The 23,308-nt window shown below is 43.1% G+C and overlaps 1 protein-coding gene across 5 annotated transcripts in view; it reads left to right on the top strand.

The window, feature by feature from the left end:
- ATF7IP (activating transcription factor 7 interacting protein) overlaps positions 1-23,308 on the top strand; it is a 187,320-nt gene that overhangs the window by 59,286 nt on the left and 104,726 nt on the right. For 4 of the 5 annotated variants that reach the window (XM_054988342.1, XM_054988341.1, XM_054988343.1 and 1 more), the window contains 2 exons: positions 5,342-5,422; positions 17,118-17,263. In XM_054988342.1, coding sequence (XP_054844317.1) covers positions 5,342-5,422; positions 17,118-17,263 — 227 coding nt within the window. The remainder of the gene's footprint in view (positions 1-5,341; positions 5,423-17,117; positions 17,264-23,308) is intronic. The other variant, XM_054988344.1, reaches the window with a different exon arrangement.

Raw genomic sequence — 23,308 nt, 5'->3', positions numbered from 1 at the left:
TTCAGCTGAGACAAGAAAAGAACACTCAAGCCTAATGGAGGCTTTCTATAGCAGTCCTTCAGGCAGCTTACAAAGACATGAGTAAAACCTGGGCTACAGATTCCAGTATCCCGGAACTAACATGAAACAAACTCAACAGCATTACAATTGCTACTGCAAGAAGAGATTTCTTATTTCAGTTGTGTTTAGCCTGTCTGTGGAGTCATTCCTGTATGACACTGTTTCTAACAAGGGTCAGTTTTGTATAGTGGTTAGAGCATAGGACTGTGATCTGGAAAATCCATATTCAAATGCCATTCTGTATGAAAGTCTTGCCTGTGACCTTGGGTCCGTCATATTCTCTCAGCCTTGTCTGCTTTGCAGGATTGTTGTAGAATGGATAGGTATAAAATGTTATAGCTATTTTGAGTTCTGCTGGGGCTGAATGGTGGGGTTTAGACAAACGCCACACTCATCTTTTTAAAAGGTGTCTCATTGTTTATACTCACAATGGGTGCCCCAGGGCAAGAAATCCTTGACACACAAACTTTTATTAAATGATCAAAGAGTCCAGTAGCACCTTTAAGACTAACCAATTTTATTGTAGCATAAGCTTTCGAGAATCACGTTCTCTTCGTCAGATGCATGGAGGGCAGAAGGAAACTGGCCAAATATAGAGGAGGAGAGGGGGGGAATGAATCGGCTAGCAGAGTCACCAGCACAGGTACCAGGCCCTGCAACAGACCCAGATGCCAGCTCTGCCCCTATATCTACCCAGGGAATACAATTATAGGACTCAATGGCATCAACTATACTGTCTCTGGCTCTTACAGCTGCTCATCCTCCAATCTGATATATGCCCTCATGTGCCAACAATGTCCTTCTGCTCTGTACATTGGACAAACCAGCCAACCTCTACACAAAAGAATAAATGGACACAAATCTGACATTAGAAATGGCAACGTCCAGAAACCAGTGGGAGAACACTTCAATCTACCAGGACATTCCATCAAAGACTTAAAGGTTGCTGTAGTTCAACAGAAACCTTTCAAAAACAAAATCCAACGGGAAGCTGCTGAATTGGAATTCATATGCAAATTTGACTCTGTCAGGCTGGGACTGAATAGGGACTATGAATGGTTATCTCATTATCACAGGTAACTGATTTCCTTTACAGAGGCGGGTTCAGGGGGAGTCCAGTGGCACCTGACGTGGGCTTTCGAGGACCACTGTTCTCTTTGTCAGATGCATCTGGCGGGGAGGACTGTGGTTATCGAGGGCTTGTGCTGCAGTGCTGCTGAACTCTTTTTGATTTTGCTACTACAGACTAACACGGCAAACTCCTTTGAATCTTTACACAAGCAAACTGATCCCCACACCAAAAGGAGCTGTCTGCATCTCCGTATCAAAGGAGTTGTTTACATCCCCCCTCTCCTCCTTCCCCCCCTCTCCTCTATATTTGGCCAGTTTCCTTCTGCCCTCCATGCATCTGACGAAGAGAACGTGATTCTCGAAAGCTTATGCTACAATAAAATTGGTTAGTCTTAAAGGTGCTACTGGACTCTTTTTGATTATGCTACTACAGACTAACACGGCTAACTCCTCTGGATCTTTTATTAAATGAACTGCTCTCAGAGCCCTTACTGCAGTCCTTTAGCAAATTCATACATGATTCTGGTAATCCCTGTTGTTGATGGCCAGCAGATTAAATAGCACTTCACCTCTAATTCAGTCACTGTAGAGTGTGAAAGCTGTAAACTGTTAGCCCTAGGTGGGAAGCGAAATTCCCTTGCAGCAAATTCCCTTTAAGTTGCTAATCAACAGGTATGACGTTCCTCCTCTCTGTCTCTTCTTTGTCCTTCAACAGCAGAAGTGGCACCAGAGGCATTTTTAAAATTGAAAAGTAACTACTTTATTTTAGGGGAAAGGTCAGGTGAAATCGGGGCTGAAAACTTCTGAGGTAATTCAACATAGAAAGCTCTGAAATCAACATAGAAATCTCTGAGGTAAAATAAGTACTTGCACAGACTTTAGTTCTTATGCTCTTCACAGATACTTAAATTCTTATATCTAGAAGATTTTGTTTCCATGTTTTCCCCAAACAGTCTGTTTTATACTTTCTTTTCTTGTTCTGTCTGTTTTGGGTTTAAAAATGCTGGTGCATCTCTACTTAGGCTATAGCAGGACTTGTGCCCTGTTTCTTGTGCTGTTGCTTGTTTTGGCCATTGATTGGGACCCAAGCACTCTTAAGCTTCTCTGTTTCTTACTGGATTTCCAAAGGGATTCCAAATTGACATATAACCCCTCCATATATAATCTCTTTTTGCAACTTCCTAGTGCTTTTTTTTTATTAGTGTGCAGCACTTTCATCTGTCGAATATGTTGTGGGTTTTAACCTATGACCCACTATTCGTAAGGTTTCACAATGTTGTTGTGATTAATGCCCTGGCCAGGATTCCTAACCAGGGGATGATTTTCAGTCCTCCTATCTTACAACACTATCATTTGTATTAGGCTTTTAAAATGAACCTGGCAGTATCCTCACATAACCCTTCCTTTGTGAGTTGATAGAGGCTATCATACTCTGTCCAGAGCGCATGATTTTTCAGTACCCTTTATCTAGCATGGCTGTCCCCATCGGAGCTTTTTTCCCTTTCCACATTCTTACATGTACTTCAGCAGGGACACTTATAAAGAGCGCCTTACTTTATAAGCACCTCTGAGTTAATGGTAATATGGGACACTAAGCATCTGTTGGGCAGTTCTCTATGGTCTCTTGCTTTGAGAGCTTCACATCTGCCTCCTTCAGTAAGTGAGCTTGCTACTCTCCCAGTGTGGGACTGCATAGAAGCCGCAAAGATGAAAACAGGATTGCTACTTCCTGTAACTGTTGTTCATTGAGTGATATTCTGCGCAGGCACACATCCCTTCCTCCTACCACACTGTGAACTCTCTGGAATCTTAGTCTCCAGAGGCAACATGGTGAGAACAACGAATAGTGCTTCCTTCTGATCATATGATAGTTTTGACGGGAAGGTGCCAAGAGGAGGAGGAGTGCTCCTAGTCTTCTAGAACACTCTTGAAGTCTTCCATGACTGGACTGTGCATGCACAGTCCCAGTATGTGCCTGCACAGAAGATCTCTCAGTGAACAACAGTTATAGGCAAGTGCAACCCTGTTTTAACTGGGGTGTGTGTTTGGCTTTTGCAGGATGTTCGAGCCATATTCTTCCTTGCCTTGCGTAAATACGTCCATCCTTTGAGACCAGGCCTTCCCTCAAAAGCTCAATGCAAACGATTATGTCCAATGCTTTACCTCTTTTATGAGTTGTCTGTCATGATTTGAGGGAGGCCCAGAGCAGTCAAAGAAATTATAAACTTTTGGGCCGGTCCCAGTGTGGTATCTGTTAGGGGAGATTTTTGCAGTAGTGCTCTTCTTCCACTTTGTAATTCCCCTACTACCATTAACCCATATAAATTTTAAGACACCAAACTCAGTGATTACAGAAGAAAAATGGGTTTATTATTTATTTCAATATCCCCATGACATTCCCTCTATTAGGGGGAGACGTGTAAATACCAGTAGCATCGGAGGGCCTTATATACCCTTCAGAACTGATTGTTTGCAGAATAATTGCTATTTGTTTACAGAATAAAATATCAAAGGTTAGAATGAAACCGTTAAAATGACACATTTTCCAAGAGAAGATGACATCTGATAAGCTTGAGTGTCAAATGATTTATACAAACATTTGAGAAGCTGGAGCCATAAGTCTGACTTTTCATGGGAAAGGAATGTAATCACGGTTAAATCTTAATTGTCTAATTAGAATAACCCCCAACAACAACATGTTTACATATTGCTCAGTGACCTATCTTATTCACTGGAGACATATGTAACAAAGCAGGATATCTCAGACGAAAGAATGTGACACTTAGAGCAAGGCTTTATTGTTTACAGATTTCAGTGCGCTGGTAGCTTGAACGTATGCTCAGAATAAGAGTTTATTAAATGAGGCCTAAAAATTCCTTAACAGTATCCTCACCATGAATGTTGAATCTCCCAGAATGATTTGCCTGGATTTCTACATCTGAGTGTATTTCTGCCAACTCAAAGGGTGACCATTGGCCAGTGTTTATTTTTGAAATGCTTGAAAGTTTTTTGATACAAAAGATAATTTTTCCAATCACTAAGGCAGGAGAAAGAAGAGAGCACAGAGTGGGGTTGTCCCACAGTCACAGTCCAGTTGTGGAAAGTAGATAGGAAGTGGGAGGAACAAATAAAAGCTCAGGATACATTTCTCACACAAACAAACATAACTCAAATTTGATTGCTAGGAAAAGATCAGGGTAAAGCTGGTCCCAAAAGTATCGGCTGGGGGGGGGGGGGCGGGATGAGAGGTCAAAACGAATGGTACCAGAATAATGCTGAAACTGGGAATAAACCCAAAGCCGTTTGAGTCCGGAACTGAGGCAATAATGCTGTGCAAAAAACCCTTAGTGATGTTTGTATTGTGTGAGGTTATTGTGGAATTTGTACAAGTGTCATGAACAGATGGATGAGACTCAGCCTTTACTTCTACTTTTCATCTTGTGTCAGGTGAATCAGTGAGTGTACTGAAAAGGTACCAGAGCTGAGTGAGTGCCTATAAACTAAAGCTCAGTCCAGATAACAGTGAGATTTTGTTGGTCAGTAGGGTAGCTGATTAGAGACTGCAGATGAGACAATAAGAAGAAAGCAATAATAAGAAAGCAGGGCTTTTCAGTTGTGGCACTCCAGTTATGGGGTATATTTCCCTGTCTACCTGATACTAAGCTTTACTCAAGAACGCTAGGCTTGTAATTTCCCCCCAGTTTGTAGATACTTGATATCTTAATGTATATTTGTTTTAATTGTGAACAAAATCTTGGTTTGGATGGAAGAGGAGTGGTTTTCAGATTCCCTTCTCCCACTGCCAACTCTACATTCTACCCAGCTGTGTTCTTGGGAGTCCTCTGAACTTCCAGGCAAGTACTTTGAGGTGTGTGGGGGCTATGGGGGAAGTTCTGTGAGTGGAGATTCACTCTCAGTACTTCGTACCCTATGTTTTGTAAGCCCAGTTGAGAGCTTGGAATTGTCTGAGGACTTCAGGATATCATTTTTTAACATATTGCTATAGTGGAATTGATTATATTGATGTAATCAGTTACCAAACTAAGTAACAGGAATAAATATTCAGGTAGTATGTCTGAGGAGCATGATGTAGAGAGAGAATTTTATAATGCTTTTGAATTTCATATGGTAAAAAAAATAACTGTCAAGACCTTTCAGAACAAATGAGGAGATTTTGCTCAATAAGAAAATAATTTGATCTTTCTCACAGAAGAGAAAGAGAAAGAAAAAGAACTGGGTGAAGCAGAAGAAAAAGAACAAGACAAGGAGGAAGAGAGGCCTCCAGAAAGAAGTATGTATGGCAGATATCAAAATATGTTTCAGTGATATCTAAATGTTTCTATAAAATCAATTTGTTTCAGATTTTGTACAAGTTACAAGGTACCTTGTTAATTTCCATCATCTCCATGACATAATGATTAAGGTATTTTGGAAAATTTAATAAAAGCCTTAAAATGTCTTGCAATCTGATCTGTTATCTTTATTTTACTTAAACAAAACAGGTATGCATGTTTGTTTTATGACTATATAACTATCACAGTGTTTTTCCAGTAGCCAAAGGGGATCAGAAAAAAGAATTTTTTGTTAGTAGTTTGTTTCTCCAAAGAAATTCCAGGAGGTATAAATAGTTTCCCTATCTTCATAACAACTTTGTGGGTAGGTTAGGCTATGAAATACTGGTGCAGTGGCAGCATCTTCTAATCAGACACTTTCATGAAAGGACTCAGTAGCTGCTCAGCTTGAGTGATAGTGTATTTATTCATCATGTTACTAATTAATTTTATTTAACAGTGCACTTTTAGAAATTGAAAAACTGTCCACAAAATACAGTAGCAGAAAGCTTTCCCTATATTATTGTCATACTATGTTTGCATATAAGACAGAAGAAACTGCTAGTTCTTTGAATCTATTCCTTATACATTACCACAGTTAATGCAGGCATACCTGTAACAGCCCAGGGTACCTCATGGACCACAGTGATTTTCAAAGGCCCATGTCAACAGGGAAGCAAAGTGCAGCCTCTAGTTATCGGTCTTGTTTGGAATTCTCAGTAGGGTGGGACAGTTTCATTGCTTGTTCTCACAGGAGGAGCTTCTCCTTCTATATAAATATTATCCAGCTGTTGCCCCCTAAAGTTGAGTTCATCATCAGTCTTTTGTGCTGTCCCACATTGGGGAACTGCGCAGGCACAGGGCAACCACGGAGAAAGATTTTCAAGCTCTTGAACAGTAGGAGGCACTCGACCCTTTAAACGCACATACATGTGAGTCTTCCCACCGAAATGCAGCGTTTTTGGGTGGAGTGACCCTATGTCTCTCAGTCCCTTTTTCACCACTGCTGAGAAAGGCTCTTCTCAATAGCTCTTCTTTGAACCCTCTGGACTTGTTTCAACTCCTGATCACTGTTCAGGAAGTAAGACCGCATAGAGACAACCATGTCTCAGAAAGTAGTTTATAAAGCGCACAAAATGTGTCACCAGAATACCAAGTACTGTTGAGCATGAGCTCTGCCTTCTTTGTCTGGGGGAATCGTGTGAAGTCTGTGCCTGTCAACACTGCCAGTATTTCACCTCAAAGGCCAGGAGTGATCGGGCCTCCTGTCTGAAGGCAGCAGTGGGGAAGATGGTGTTGTTGGGTTCAGACAGGCCGGCAGCAAAGTCATTTGCCGAGCATGGACCCAACTCCAGATCGGAACAACCTTCCTCGGTTCCAATGGATCATGCACTGGATCTGATCCAGAGCTATTCACTGCTTCCAAACATACCATCTGCAGAATCTGCAGATCTACCATCTGCAACTACACCTGTCCGACAACCAAAATGCAAGGTGGAAACCACTAAGTGCCAGTTGCCAGACAGATCCGACCACGCTGCATCAGAACAGCCTGCAAAAAAAGATTAAATCAAAAACCAAACACCCTAAATGACCAGCTTTGACTTCATCGTATCGTCAGCATCATCATCCCTGTCTTCAACACTCTAGCTGATTGTTAAGGATGAGATCATGACTGCTCCCTCTACTCCTTCACCTCCACCTACTCCAACCCTACATCATGAGGAAGAGGAGGTGAGCCCAACAGAAGAATTCCCTTCCGCGTTTATCATGGATCCAAACTAATCGGTTGCATCAACATCAGTTCCAACATTTCTGGTTTCGACAGTCTCCACTCTGATGACAAGTGCACCCGCCCAACTACTGACCCAAGGAGATTCAACAGCAACCTACCCAACCTTTACCACACACGTGGATCCTATCATCGACTTCATCATATGCACCTCCTTCACCTATGTCTTGGCTACCAGGCTGTCTTTATCCACCTCAGATGCCAAATTGGTAAGAGTTCCTGTCCTGGCTGCAGGCTGCACCTCTGCTCACTTCCGTACTGAATACCTTGGTTCAGACTTAGTCAATTCCAGCTGAGACATCAGTTCCATCTCTCAGACTTTGAACCTGATCTCCAGATCTCCAACTTCCTCGAATTCTGAGGAAGGGGAAGAAGTAGTCTCCCACTCAGATGTCACATGTGATCTGGCAACCTGAGGAAGTGGTTGGAGAATTAGCTTCATCATCTCCCAATGATGACTTCTGCCTCTTCTCCAAACAGGTGTTGAGGATGGCGAGAGCCTTACCGTTGAATGTCTCTGCAGCGACACCCAAACCAAAAAGTAAGATCCTCCAAACTCTTTACGTGGACTCACCACCATCTGTGGCCTTTTCTGCTGTTGAGGATCTTTGCACATGGCATGTGGGTACTAGCATCCATACCTGCCACTTCTCGCAAAATTTACAATTATTATAAATTAAAGCTACTGGAATGCAATTTCCTCTTCAGCCCTCCCCACCCTTCATCTCATGTGGCTGAGATTCAATCAAAATACTGTTATGGATCCCACTCCTCCCCTGTGTACAGAGAGGGGTGCAAGCTCGATGCCCTGGGAAGGAAGATAGATTCCTCTGTAGCACTTCTGCATAGCTAACTCTCGGGCTGTAATGGGTTCCTATGCCCTATTGTTATGGGAATGTCTCTCCAGCTATGTTCAGGATCTACTTGAGGACAAAAAGGCACTTGTGAGAGTACAACAAGGTGAAGTCACAAGACTGGCCAAACAACAGATGTTGGCGGGTAAACACACAGCTGACTGCTCTACCAGGTCAATGGCTTCTTCTGTTGTTTTACATCACCATTGTAGCCTACATCTTACTGCCTTACTACAAGATAAACCCAATAAGATTGAAGAATTTTGCAATCTTTTCTGAAAAGACTGTTGACTCACTTCCTCAAATGAAAAAGAACCATACGACTGCCCGTTCCCTGGGAGTCATGGCTCTTCCTCAACAGCAACAACAGCAAACATCCAAGTATCGATACAAGAGCTGTCAACTGTACCACCAACGCTCCACAAGGTATACGTACCAGCCATACCAACCTCAAAGAAGCTGCTACTCCTCCCATCGACCTGGAGGGAAATGGCCTACCAAAGTGAAACCCAAACAGCCTCAACCTCAGTCTTCAAAGTCCTTCCAATTGCAGAAGTTACTCTTCTGACTGACCACTTCACAGTTGGCACGTTCCTATTCCTTAATAGAGAGATTGGCTCCTCTTCAGTCAACTTGGGACATTATTGCCAATTACTTTGGGTACTTAAAAGTAGTAGGAAGGGGTACCGTCAACGTTTTGCAGATTTGCCCCTTTTATCTTCACCAGGGAATGTTTCAGCCTGTTCCATTCAGGAACTCTACTCCTCAGTCTTTGCGCTACTGTCCAAAGGAGCTATACAGAGAGTCACTCAGGATGAGTTGCCTCTGGGTTTTTTCTCAAGATATTTCCTTGTGGACAAGAAGGATGGTGGTGTCCATCCTATCTTGGATCTCTGTGCTTTAAATAAGTTCATTAAAGTTGAATATTAACCCTATCCAGTGTCATACAGTATTTAGAGCCAGGTGACTGGTTTTCTGTAATAGGTTTCAAGGATGCATACTTTCACATTGCAATACACCCTGACCACAGAAAATACCTCAGGTGCTTGTACCAACGGGAAATCGTCCAGTCTGCTGCCCTCCCCTTTGGGTTATCCTCTGTACCACGTATGTTTACCAAGTGCATGGCCTCCATGGTAGCCTTTTTCAGGTCCAAAGGGTGTTCCATCTATCCCTACCTAAATGATTGGCACCTTGTTGCCTACTCTAGAACCCTGCTCCTAGAGCATGTCGACATCACCATTTGAATGATGTCTTCTGCAGGCCTCGTCATTAATTGGAAGAAATCCTCCCTATCACCCACCCCACCTATCCAATACATAGGGGCTAGATTTGATGCTACATTTGGGGGAGTCTTCCTACCTTTCAGTAGTTCAGTGTCACTCTGTTCCCTTGCTATCTGTTTCCAGTCTGTTTCCAGTTAGCCTTGTCCATTCAGAGGCTGTTAGGACTGATGGCAGCTACAACCAGTGTTGTTCTTTTCGCCCATCTCTGTATGAGACCTTTAGAGAATTGGTTCATCAGATGCTTCAGCCCAGTTACAGACACTCAACAGATTAGGCTTTCCATCCTGAGATCTATAATCAGATCACTTACTTGGTGGACACAAGGAAAACTTCTGTACGGGTATGCCCTTTGGTATCCAGCTCCCAAACATTTCTATCAACACTGACGTCTCCCTTCTAGATTTGGAAACTCATTGCGGTAACTTCTCCACGCAGGGTACATGTTCAAACTCAGAAACTGGTATGCACATGAACACTCTAGAATTAAGGGTAATCTGTTACTCCCTTGCTTCCTTTGCAGGTCTCTTATGCAGCAAAAGATTTCAAGTACACACTAACAACATGACTGTACTTTACTACCCAAACGAGCAAGGGAGAACGACTTCAGTGACGTGAGCCGAGGCTTCAGAACAATGGCAATGGGCCATGCGGAACAACATCTTTCCACAGGTGATACACATAGCAGGCACAACAAATGACAAAGCAGACTCTCTAAATAGGGTATTCAAACCACACCACGAGTGGCCGATCAATGACAACTACATAAGTCTCATATTCCAGAAGATGGGATTACTGGAAGTGGACCTTCCTCCAACACCAAAGCTGGAACTTTTTGCTCCCTGGCAGGCATAGACCCCAGCTCGTTGAGGGATGCTTTCCAAATCCCCTGGGACAAAGGCCTGTTCTATGCCTTTCCTCTAACACCACTAATACCCAAGGTACTGTGCAGAATCTACCACCTCCAAACATACTGCATCCTCATCGTGCCTTTGTAACCATGCCAAGACTGGTTTCCGACGTTGTGGGAAATGTCCCAATTCATACACTTACCCCAGGTTCTGGACCTCATCCACAGAGGCCAGATCCTTCATCTCAGTGTATCCACACTGAGACTTATGGTATGGCTCCTATTCCCCAGATCTCCTCCTTCTCAAAGGAGGTAGCCCAAATTATACAGAATGCTCACAAAGCTTCCACAAGGTCCTCCTAAGGGCATAAATGAAACTGCTTTGCTTCCTCAATAATGAACATTCGAGAAAGCCACTTTGGTGTAGTGGTTAAGAGCGCGGGACTCTAATCTGGTGAACTGGGTTTGATTCCCCAGTCCTCTGCTTGAAGCCAGCTGGGTGACCATGGGTCAGTCACAGTTTCTAGGAGCTTTCTCAGCCCCACCCACCTCACAGAGTGATTATTGTTTTGGGGATAATAGTAACATACTTTGTAAACAACTCTTGAGAGGGCATTAAGTTGTCCTGAAGGGAGGTATATAAATTGAATATTATTATTATTATTATATATTACATATTTCCCCTTTTCATGTCCACTGACCTTCATTTTTGAGTATTTGTTATCAGTATTGAGACAAGGGCTAACCGCCTCTTCAGTTAAGATCCACCTGGCAGCCATTTCTGCATTTCATGAGATGACGGAGATGAGATGAGATGACTGCATTTCATGAGATGGTGTTCTCACACTACACATCTAAGCAATTTCTCAAGGGAGTAATTACTTCTCCCTAGGATGTCCCCAGTACCACAATAGAGCCTTTCATTAGTACTAGCGCAACTCATGCTACTCCCATTTGAGCCACTGGCTCACTGTGCCCTCTCCTTACTTTCCTGGAAATCAGACTTCCTGATAGCTATCACTTCTGTTTAGAAGAGTTGGGGAGTTAGCTGTGATCCGCACAGATCCCCCCTTCATGCAGTTTTTCCCTGAAAAAGTAATTCTGTACCCAAGTTTGGAATTCCACCCCAAGGTAGTGTCTAGCTTCCACCTACAGCAAAGGGTTATCCTACTTGTGCTATTTCTTAACCCAACCTCAGAATCAGAACGTTCCCTTTAAAATTAGATGTGAAGAGAGCCTTACTATATTATTTACACAGAACTAAGCCTTTCAGAAAATCCAATAATCTTTTTGTCTGTTATGCAGGCCCACATAAGGGCTTTTCCACGGCTAACCAATCTCTTTCTAGGTAGATAGTGATAGCCATTAGAATGTGCTACACTCAAACCAAGATATCATGCCCAGTAATGGTCAAAGCTCATTCTACTAGAGTACAGTTTTCATTTGCTGCCTTTCTCCAGGGAGCTTTGCTAAAGGACATCTGTCAAGCTGCAACTTGGTCCTTGGCAGACATCTTCACCAGACACTGCTCTGTAGACACTCATGTGAGAGCAGATGCTGCAGTAGGGACAGCTGTCTTTCATTCATTATTTAATGGGACATCTCACACCCTCCTCCATTGGTGAGTAGCTTGCTATACTCCTAGTATGGGACTTCACAAAAGACCGATGACAAAAACAGAGTTGCACTTACCTGTAACAGTTGTTTGTCTGGTGTCTTCTGTGCAGGCACACATTCCCTCCCTCCTACTCTGCTATGAGAATTTCAGATTCTTAGGGGAACTGAGGGACACGGGTCGCTCCACCCAACAACGCTGCATTTCAGTGGGAAGACTCCCACACATGCACGTTGAATGGGTGGAGTGCCCCCTACCTTTCAAGAGCTTGAAAATATTTCTCCGTGGCTGGCCTGTGCCTGCGCAATCCCCCAATGTGTGCCTGCTCAGAAAACATTAGATGAACAACAGTTACAGGTAAGTACAACCCTGATTTTCCCATGGACCCACAGCAGGGGGAGGAATAGGCCCCAAAAGTGCTTTAGCCCAGAAACTTGAGGTCTATACTTCCCTTCCATCTTTCTTCTCCACAGAACTGAGTTTTCCTTCTCTGCCAGCCAGTGGTTACATATGGGTCACTGATATTGATGCCCCCATTGCAAGCTTGGACTCAAAGGTAATTCAGCCCAAGGAAGAGCAGGGATCCCTTAAGTGTGCCTTCAGCCCCAAGTGTAGAGCAGCACATACAAGGCTATAGCCTATTGTATCAGGGCATCAGCAGCCACATCTCTCATGGCCAGGGTCTCAGTGATGTGGGTCAAGAAGCTTCTCAGAGACTACCCTGAGTTGAAGATCAGACTTCCTGACTGTTTTGGCAGGCTGGACAGAGTCTTGGTGTCTATTTCAGATGCAATCTTAACACTGTGAAGTAGTTCTCTTCAAGGACCATGGCATCAAGCAACATGGTCTTCCAGAATCTGTGGCTCTAGACATGACTTGTTGACTCACTTTCACAGTCTCATCTGGTATATTGGTCCTTCATGGGTGGCAAGCTCTTTGGGGACAGTCTAGTCAGTATTCTCATTGAGACAAGGGAGAAGAAGCCCCTCTCTAGGAAATGAGATTACAAGTGCCAGCAGCAGCCTTTTTGCTCTTTCAGGGCCCTGTCCAGGTTTCAAGGTAAATTCAGGAGACTGACCCTGTCTAGTGGGATTATTTTATAAAGTTCCCTGCTGTTCCTCCTGACAAGTTTCTGTGGTCTGTCAATGGCCAGTCAAGAGGCAGCACACCTTGGATACGGTGGCCACCTCCTGAACATTGGTGTGATAGAGCATATGCAATCTCTGCAAAGGCTGTTTGGTGTGTAGTCCTTTTTTCACTTGCCAAAGATGTTCTGGAACTGGAGAGTCATTCTAGACCTCAGATTTCTCATCCAGTTTGTGTAGTACAGAAATTTCAACATAGAAACACTGCAGACAGTAGCCAAGACACTACAGCCAAGGAACTTCTTGACTTTGATTGGTCTCACTGATGCTTACCTTCATATTCCCAGCAGCCCCTCCCCAGGTGATTCCTTTGTTTCACGTGCAGGCAGAGGCAATTCCAGTTTGGAACTGTTTTTAGAGATTGGCTCTCAGAGCCTTTATAAAATCTCATGGTCTCCCTGGACTGTGGGCCACCCTGTCTTGATAACCTACTCATCAAGACCCTGACATATATCAAGAGGGCTCAGGATGTACAAGCCACCATCCAGCGCTTCTCGAGTATGGTTTCCTTTTTGATCAAAGAACCATCTAGTCCCATCACAGATTCCCCAGGGTTTGGGAGAAGTAATTGACATCATCTGGTGCAAGTTTTTGTCTTCCACCTGATTGGGCTAGAAAGTGGTGGTGATGGCAGGTCTTGTGTGAGTGACCAAGATGATGGATTTAATGTTCCAGGCCCAGTTTCAAGGATACATGATTGCAGCCATCAACATTGCCCCTTGGGCACTCATCCTGCAGTGATTGCTCCTTCCACACAGGAAGCTCATAGTTGTCAGGAAGCACCTCATAGTGGTCCTTCCACAATGTCTGAGGCAGAACCCAGCTCGGATGATCAAAAAGCATCTCCAGGTATGGCATCACTTCCAGCCAACTGTGAATCTGCAAGTATTCACTGACACTTAACTAGTCCTTAGAGCTGCAAAGCTCATGGCGCTATGGACCACAGCCAGGGAATCTGGTCCTAGATGAAAGCCACATGTGCCATCAGCAGGTGATCTACTTTTCTTGTTCCACTTTCCTCATGTGGTTTGGCGTGTGAACATCTATTGAGAAGGCTGATAACAGGCAGGGATCACGACTTCCTGGAGTCTGCAAGTAGTGACAGCCTCTTTGAAGTCCTGAATATTGTGGCATCTGTCATCCAGTGAGCAAAATGCATCAATGGCTGTCTCAATATCTAGGTGGACTGACTCAACTGGAGTCAGTTGAACCTAGTGGTTCCTCTTTCCAGAACTGTTTTGGAAGATGTCTCTGCACTTCATCTGTCCTTACATGGACTTCTTACAGTGCCAGGCAATGCAAAGATGGTGCAATTCTGCTCACAGTTCTAATGCTCATAGGTAGAAATGGCAGTAGCCGTGATCACCTCATGGCAAGAGGGTTTTCTGTATGCTTTCCCCCCAGTTCTGCTCCTTTTGAAAGTGCTCAACAAACTCCAACCGGAGGAGGCAGAACTCATCTGCACGGTCCTGTACTAGCCACAGAGACCATAGTTTCCAGCCCTTGTGGTGGTGTCAGCCCAGTCACTGTAGCTAGCATGCTGTGAATCAGGAGCCCATTGTTTTCCATGACTCAGGATGGCTTCATTTAACCATTTGGAGACTGAATTAAATGAGAGCTGCAGGTCAAGGGATTCTCAGAGCAAGTTGCCCTGACCATGCTCATCTCCCATAGAGCTTCCACAACCAGGAAGGCCTATGTCTGTTGGGGCTGAAAGAAACATTTTCACCTGTGGACAGAGAGTCTCCTGCAGAACCTGCTCTCTTCCTTCAGGATGGTCTGGCTCAGGTCTTCAGGCCAAATACATTCTGGAGATAGGTGGCAGCTCTGACCACTGTTTTTGTGGCAGTCGGGGTTCTCATTGTCTAGAAACCCGTGTTAAGTGTTCTTTAAAGGCCACTGCACTAATTGCATGCTGGCGGCTCATCACTTTCATTCTGGTTGTTGCATGTTATGGAAGTGCTGGCAGCCTGCCTTTGAGCTACTTGGAGAGATCTCAGTGAAGTTCCTGTTGCTGAAGGTGATTTTCTTGGTGCCAGTCACATTGGCATAGAGAGTATCAGATCTGGGTGCTCTGTCAATGGGCCTTGTATACTTTCCATTAACACATGGTGATGTTGTGGTTGGACCCCGCCTTCATGCTGAAGAACTCACTTTCTTAAGAAATCTATTTGCCCTCCTTCTTGAAGCCTTTACATCCCAGGGAATGGAACAGGCATTCCACGGATTTCCAGAGGGCACTATATACCTTTATATCTGGGAGACCAAACCCACTTGCCAGTCAGGCACATTCTTTGGGCATCTACACATTGTTTGTGCTATCCTGTGGACTGGGAAAAGATGTCAAGGACTATACTCAGCAGATGGCTACAGGAGTATATCACAGTAGCCTATACTTCCCAAGGCCTTCATTCACTGGACAGCATCTTAGCCGTTCAACCAGAAATACTTCTACATCAGCAGCCTTCCAAACCAACTTTCCTGTTGCCAACATTTGCAGGGCAGCAACATGGGTGTCAAGGTGCACATTCATCAGGCACTATAAGGTGGACTCCTTTGCCATGGTTGATGCAGTGTTCAGAAGTGTCCTGTAGCACATGGTTCTGGCTGTTAATTTGTTTCAGACATACAAGCAAATTTTTTAGAAAGGACACAGCGAGAAGCGAGCAAAAGAGATAACACTGGGTCTTAAGAAGAAAAAGAGAAGAAGACCGAAATATCAGACAAATCAGTCATTCCCGCCGCCGCCCCCCCCACCCCAGGTTATTCTTTTTGGTATGTTGCATCATTGAGTGTCCTCCGTTTCATCACTTTTGTTGTTTCACTTTATAGGTGGCGTAGCCCCCCCCCCTTTTATTAATTTATTGTAGTTCTCCAAGCCACATTAACTCTCAGATCTAAGTTACATGATATGCCTGGTACATGCTGGGTCATGGGTGCATGGCCAGACTCACAATAAGAATTACATCAGGGGAATTCAATTTTAAAAGCACTCATTCAGTTGGTGCTTGTGAGAGTGCAGTAAGAGGGAAGAAGGAGCTTACAGTTAACCTAATTTCTTTGGTTCCACATGCCCTAGGTATGCTCTCAGACACACCATTTTTTTACATTGCTGTAAAAGTCTCTGAACTGCAGAAGGGGTGGGTACACTCCCTGTGTTGGAGACAGGGAGAGTAGGATGTTTCCTTTTCAAGAGATGATGAGGAAAAGTACTCATTTGTGCGAGGCTCTCCTCCTTGCCTCAAGCAAAAGAATGGTAAGTTCAGTGTTCCATTCTAGCACCCTATGGTTCAAGGGTCATCAGTCATTTCTTTAACTGAGCAATCAAAAAAAAGTCCTGAGCCTGCCACCATTATCCCAGTATGTTACCAAGTTTTGTTTTGTTCTAGAAATAGAACATGGACTAGGAAGAGCACTAGAAACAAAGCTACCAGAGAAAAAACTTATAAAGTAAAAGTTTTATTTTTAAAAAGCCTAGAGCAAATTGTTCTGTGATGTGTTCCTGGATCTTCTAGGGTACATGAGCTACTTTGCAGCAGTTGGCAACCTATCAGTAACTCACAAGTTACCCTTTGGAAACTCTGTTTGTAGTTCAGCTTAAATGCTTGCTTGTTTATGTGTCTGAACGTTTAGAGAGGGGAGAGGAAACAAACATGCAAAACTTTTTATCTATCAAAGAATAAGATGACTGAAGGTGTGCTGCTTTTCTGAAGATGCCAAGAACTGTCTTAGAACCTAATGCATTTTATTTTAACTCCTGTTTTTTCAATCACTTACAAAAATTTGTATGCTGCCTTTCTGCCCAGTGAGGTCCACCAAAGTGGTGAATACTTAAAACTTTATAAAAACATATCATAAAAACAATTAAAACAAAAACAAAAATACACTTTAAAAAGCACATAAAACATTAAAAGTTTGTCCTGCATGCAAGGGGGGGATGATCTTATCTAATTTTTCATATAAGTGAATATTTAAATGAAAAAAATTAGATGTTCTCCCTAATATTTTTTTTATATCCATTGAATAGCTAACATGCCTAAAAACAAGAAGAATATCCTTTTGTTACCCAAGGCTTCCTATTTGTGACATTTTAAAGATTATGCCATGTGCTTGTAGGTGAGACATCAAGAAGGAAGCGTTCCAAATCGGAGGATATGGACAGTGTCCTTTCTAAACGTCGTCGATACATGGGAGAAGAATATGAAGCAGAATTTGAAGTAAAAATTACAACTAGAGGGGATGTTAATCAGAAACTAGAAAAGGTAGAGTTTTTCCCCTCTTCTGTTGAAGACATTTTGCTTTTAATGTAAAGCATTATTTTTGTTTTGTTTTTCATGTTAAACCATGTTGACTCAGCTACAAAAAAGACCAATACTGAAGCCAGTTCACCCCTGCGTTATCAGTTAGTTTTCTTGCTAATGTGGTAGGTATTGGCACACTTAATCCGGGAACTAATGTAGTTGAGCCAATACATGAGATCAGGAATGTTGGTTAACCGTACTGGAATTGTACCTAGGGTGGCTTTTCACATATTTAATTCCACATAGTTAAGTTCGTTTCTTTACTTAAAACGATGTGCTCCTTTTCTTTCATCTATGTCAGTTGAAGTAGAATAGTATTCAATAAAGCAAGGTTTACATGGGTTAGTACAGAACTTTTGCATACTGTAAAATTCAGGAGTACAGTTAAGCAGCAGAGAAAATCAAGTGTATTCAAAAAGCACAGAGTATGCAAAGACTGTTGTATGCTGAAAGCGAAAGAGTAGTTTATGACTTGTATGATGGTTAACAGTCCAATAACGGGTTTTAGGTATCCTTGCACCAGATAGCAGAAGCACTACCTATCTCAAAGCATGGACATGCCAGAATCCAAACAGATGAATTCCAAGTTGTTGCTTACTGAATGGGAAGCACCATTTATATTTTTCATTTCTGATATCAATTGTAGTATCATTTCTGGTATCACACCATTCAGGTACTTTCAGTACGAGAGATTTAATTTCACACGCAAAACTGATCATAACAGGGACTCAGAAAGAGCATAGGAACCTGTTTATGTTGGACAATCCTTTAAAGGATGAAGTTCTTTTTAATAGGAGGAAATGGATCATATTGTGAGGGCAGAGAGAAGATACAGTAGGCATAAAGTAATTTGAGTATATTTCATCTATCATATCACAACCTAAAATGGACAGTTTGCATCATGCAGTACAATTCTGCCATACTATCTTTTTGTCTTTCTGTTAAGTCTGTGGTCTGTTATTTCAGGGATCTGTGAAATGCTGCCCTTGCCTTGAGTACTTTCTGAGAGGATGATGAGTAATTCTACAAGTTGTTGGTTTTCCAATAAAGACTAATTTACATTTGTTTTTAAAAAAACTATTACAGAACTAGTGATTTCAAAGTTCAGATAACAACTGGGAAATTCACTTTACAAAAATCTGGGTTCCTTCCTTCCTTAACTTTTTGGAAAACTTGGAAAGTTTGTGGAGTTTTGGCAAAAAACCCCTACATGAATTACTTTTGTTTTAGAATGAGTGAAGTGCTTTTGAAAATTAAAGAATATCATCTGGAACAGTCCTAGGAGTACTACTCTTTAACCCTGGGAGGCAGCTTAGATCTTAACTTGTAGTTAATCATCGTTCTTCTGTGCAGTCCCACATTGGGATTGTGCATGCTCAGGCCTGCCAACGGAGAAAGTTTTCAACACTTCTTTAGAGCTCCATTAAGGGCCACTTCTCTCACTCTCACATAGGGAACCGTTTTACCACATAAACGGATATGTAACTAAACAGGAGGAGCAACCCCTTCCCTCAGTTAGTTCTCCTTTAGCCACTACAAAGAGAATAACATCACTTACTAGTTCATTGAACAGATGAGAGGAAATATAGATCTGACTTTTGCTAGTTTTGGACTGACTTGGACTGATTTTGATTATGGTATCTGATTTGGCTGACTTGATCTTGTGTGTTCTGACCCAGCTTGTTGACTCTAGGTCTTTTATCTTCTGATCTCATCTCAGAATGTCTCAGCAGACTTTATTTAAAAAGTGCTCCAAGTGTGGCACAAAAATGACTAACGCAGATGAGCATGAGCTCTGCTTACTGTGTTTGCGGGAAGGCCATAACGTGTCGACCTGTAAAACATGTCAGCAGTTTACCCCCAAGGCCAGGAACAATAGGGTGCTCTGTTTGAAGGCTACATTCTGGGAAAGAGTGTTTTCGATCTCTGATTCTCTGGCAGCAAAGACCCCTGCCACAAAAGAGCATTCATCTGGGTTGACTCCTCAGACAGATAAACCAGCTGCTGCTCAGGATCACCTAAGAGCTGGATTCATAGCTTCATCTTGGTCAGCGCCGAGATCAGATCCAGCAGGATTGAATAAGTTTCACTCTCCTTGGTCTGTGTCGGATCAGAGACACTCCTCCGAGCCTCCACTGAAGAGGCCTAAGAAGACAAAGCACGTGTCGTGTTCCAGATCCAAGTCCCATCAGAGTTGATCCCTTTGGACTGAGCAAGAAGTGGAAGATGAGATCCTTATAGCACCCTGGACTCCTCCACACCTCAACTCCCTGGAATGTTTGTTGTCTGTACCACACCCTTTGCTACCAGAAGAAGATTAGAGTCAAAGATCCAGTGCAGAATCTGAACAACACTGACAGGATCCAGGAGCAACTTGATTCTGAAGGGAATCTCACTGAGCTTTTTCACTGGCTCTGTCAGTGCGTAGCTGCCACGGATCTGGTCGTCCTACCGCATCAGAACCGATTTACTCTTCTTGTGCCATCCAGCACCATCATGCTTGCTGCAGTCCCCCCACCTTACCATTGTCAGTGGCTTGGGGGATCAGCTGGATACGACTCTTCAGTTCCAAGACTATCTACTTCCTTGGGTAGGGGATGGTCCCCACCACCTTATCCTGTACAACTACAACTGTGGGACGAGTCTGACGAGCCTATTGTGACAGTTTCCAAGGTCGGATCTGAAACAACATCAGATCCAGCACCTGATGATAATGTGGGACAAACTTCTCTGTCCCCATACAACGGTCTTAGGATCTTTTCAGAACAAATGTCCGAAATGGCAAAGGCTCTAGAGTAGTTCTTCCTCCTCCTCCTCCTCCTCCACCACCACCTCCATCTCCATCCTCATCTCAATTTATAAACCGCCCATCCTCAGGGGCTCTGGGTGGTGAACAACAGTTAAAATCAATAAAAACAAGAAAACAATTCTAAAATCAACATGCAATAAACAAATTAACCAAATACATTAAGGTGCAATGGTGCAATATGTCTTCATCGGGTCCAAAAACAAAGGACAAGTTACTTAATTAACTCTGACTCCCCTTCCACTGTGGCCTTCTCCATCTTCTAGGGTCTGGATGAGATGATAATGTTTGGGAGAGGCCAGCAGAGCAGCCTGCAACATCTAAGAAAATAGAGTTGATGTACAAGATTAAACAGGACACTTGGCAAGCCCTGGTAAAACATCCACCTCCTTCTTTGGTGACTGAAGAGGTGCAGCAGTGCTGTCGCCCAGACTCTCACTCCATGCCTCCTGAGCAAGAAGGTAGAAAGCATGGGTTAGATGACAGTACTCAGTTTAATACCACTCCTGGCTCTTGTTCACTGCTTTGCCTTCAGAAACCAAGGTCAAGGTGGAAGAGTTGCATTTTGAAAGGACATCACTCTTCTCATCTGGCACGGATGAAGTTCCAGAAAAAAGAATTGACAGACTGCCAAGTCTTTGGGTATTAAGCCCTCAGAGCAGCATACCTAGAAACCAAGGTACTGTTCTTGACATAACTATTCATACTAGAACTGTGGAAGGCCTCACTGTCAGTGTCAACAGCCTCAGACAACATCTTAACGCCTCTTCTATCCTCAGCAGCAATCCAAGAGACGGGAACAATACAGACATAAGTCTACGCAGTCTGCTACACAGTGCAAAGACATGCATCGTCCCCCCGCCCCCCAAGCAGTTCTGACTGGACCCAACCAGCTCTTACTTTCAATTCTGTTAAGAGAGGTTGACAGTTTATCACTCTGAATGGGAGTCAATAATATCTGACTCTTAGATCTTAGCCATAGTGAAAAATGGCTATGAATTAGCGTTCACAGAATTGGCTGACTGTATTTTGTCACCTGCTGCTGCAAATAATGTCTTAACAGAACTAGGAGAAATTCAATCCTTCCTTGCCAAGGGTGCCATCCAAAAGCTACAGGGCACTGAAACCATAGCTGGCTTCTTTAGGTTCTTCCTGGTGCCTAAGAAGGGGGTCTCCACTCCATTTTAGATCATAGAAATTTAAACCTCTTTCTCAAAGTTTAGAAATTCAAAATGGTCACCCTGTCTTCTGTGCTTCTCTTTTTGTCCACTAATGATTGGTTTGCTGTCTTTGACCTCAAGGACACATACTTTCATGTCTATCAGAAGTGAACACAGAAAATACCTCTGTTTTCTTTACCAGAATAGGTAACACTGTGTTGGTCTGTCTACCACACCTAGGGTGTTTACAAAGTGTATAGCACCTGTTATAGCCCATCTTAAATCACCAGGTTGTTACATATTCCTATATCTAGATGATTGGATGATTGCAGTCCCGTCTAAACATAAACTGCTTCACGATGTCTCTCTAGTGGTGAACATTTGTTTACGTCTTGGGCTGGTGATTAACTTTAACAAGTCTAAACTTGAACCTTCCCAGACAGTTGCATGCATCGGAGTAATTTTAAATGCTACATGTGAACAGGCCACCTTACCCCTTGATAGGGGACGCACTATCAAGCATCTGGTGTCTTTGTTCTCTAAAAACTGCTTTCAAACACTTTGGAGAATACAGAGACTTAGGCCTCATGGTAGCCACCATGGCTGTAGTACCATTTGCACGGCTTCACATGCATGCCTTTCAAAATTGGTTCGTAAGGAAGTTTAAGGTTTTCTTGCCTCCCCTAACTTCAAATTCTCAATTCCGAGGCCGATACTAAATTCCCTACAATAGTGGAACAATGATAAAAACCCTTTTTAGAGATATTTTCTTTGGCATGAAGTATCAAGTCACTGTAACAACTGATGCTTCGTCTCAAGGTTGGGGTGCTAACTGTGAGTCTATGAATGTACGAGATGTATGGTCCATCAGGGAGCAAGCTTTACATATTAATATGCTGGAACTCAAAACCATTCACTTGGCTCTTGTCTCATTGACAGCTTTACTTCCAGACAAGGAAATTCAGATTCAGACTGAACTTCTGGCTCCGTAGACTGTACCTTTGGAAGGTAACCCTATTTTTAGAGACTCATTCAAAGGTGGATTTGATGCATTCCTTTAAGACTCAGCTAGACAAAGGGACTTCAGATGTCCAGCCAGCTTCAAGCAATGACTACACACCAAACAGTGAGAGTTAAGCCAGCCCTAACAGACCTCTGTCAGTCGAGGTCCCAGGGATACCAAATCCAATAAAATGCATGATGACTCTGCCCCCTGCCAATAGGGGAAGATGGTGTCACTTCAGCCCCAAGTGGATGCATTCCACCTTAGATTGGTGTATCTGGGAGATCATATTTCTGAGCTGTCCTCTGGAACTCCCCTATTGAGATTTCTGCTCTCTCTCAGATCAAACCAAAGAGACAAGTAGCACAGGACTCCATAGACTAGAGTCCCCAACCATTCTAAGCCTGTGGGATGTTTTGGAGTTCTGACACATGATGGTGTGTCAGGTGGTGGGTCACAAAGTGGTTGCCACAGGAGGAGCCAACCGCAAAATGTTAAGGAGTGAGGTCATGTGTAATTCTAATAGTAACTCTTCAATATTTGAGGGAGAAACTCTGTTTAACAGGTTGCCTTTTAAAATGACATATTGTACAAATATTTCTTTGCATTCATTCAGGTTACCTTCAGTCACACAGTGAAGAACTATGGTGGCAGCTGCTGCCAAAGAAACTTCTTAAAAATCTGCACAATCAGATCTCCAATTGCCAGTCAGAAGCCCTGCTGGGTAAAAGCCCCACGTGTTCCTGCCTATTTTCTAAAAATGTATGGTGGATGCTAGGAAAGGCATTGGCAGGTGCCACAGTACCCATAGGTGCCACATAGCAGTAGACAATACATCATGTTCTACAAGTCAAGGTGATAGAGACAATCCCCCTATTAGAGAGGCTGTGCAAAGTATATTCTATTTTCATAGCTCCAAAGAAAAAGAGACTAGTAAGCCATCAGTGATTTAAAATGTGTCATCAGTGACATGATGCAGAGGTGATTGAGGGTCTCCACTATCAGGGAGGCTGTAGAACAGAAGAACTGTCTTATGT

The sequence above is a fragment of the Eublepharis macularius genome, chromosome 9 (assembly GCF_028583425.1).
Source record: "Eublepharis macularius isolate TG4126 chromosome 9, MPM_Emac_v1.0, whole genome shotgun sequence".
NCBI lineage: Eukaryota > Metazoa > Chordata > Lepidosauria > Squamata > Eublepharidae > Eublepharis > Eublepharis macularius.
The sequence above is the reverse complement of the archived record's forward strand: the minus strand, read 5'-3'. Positions and strand labels throughout refer to the sequence as shown.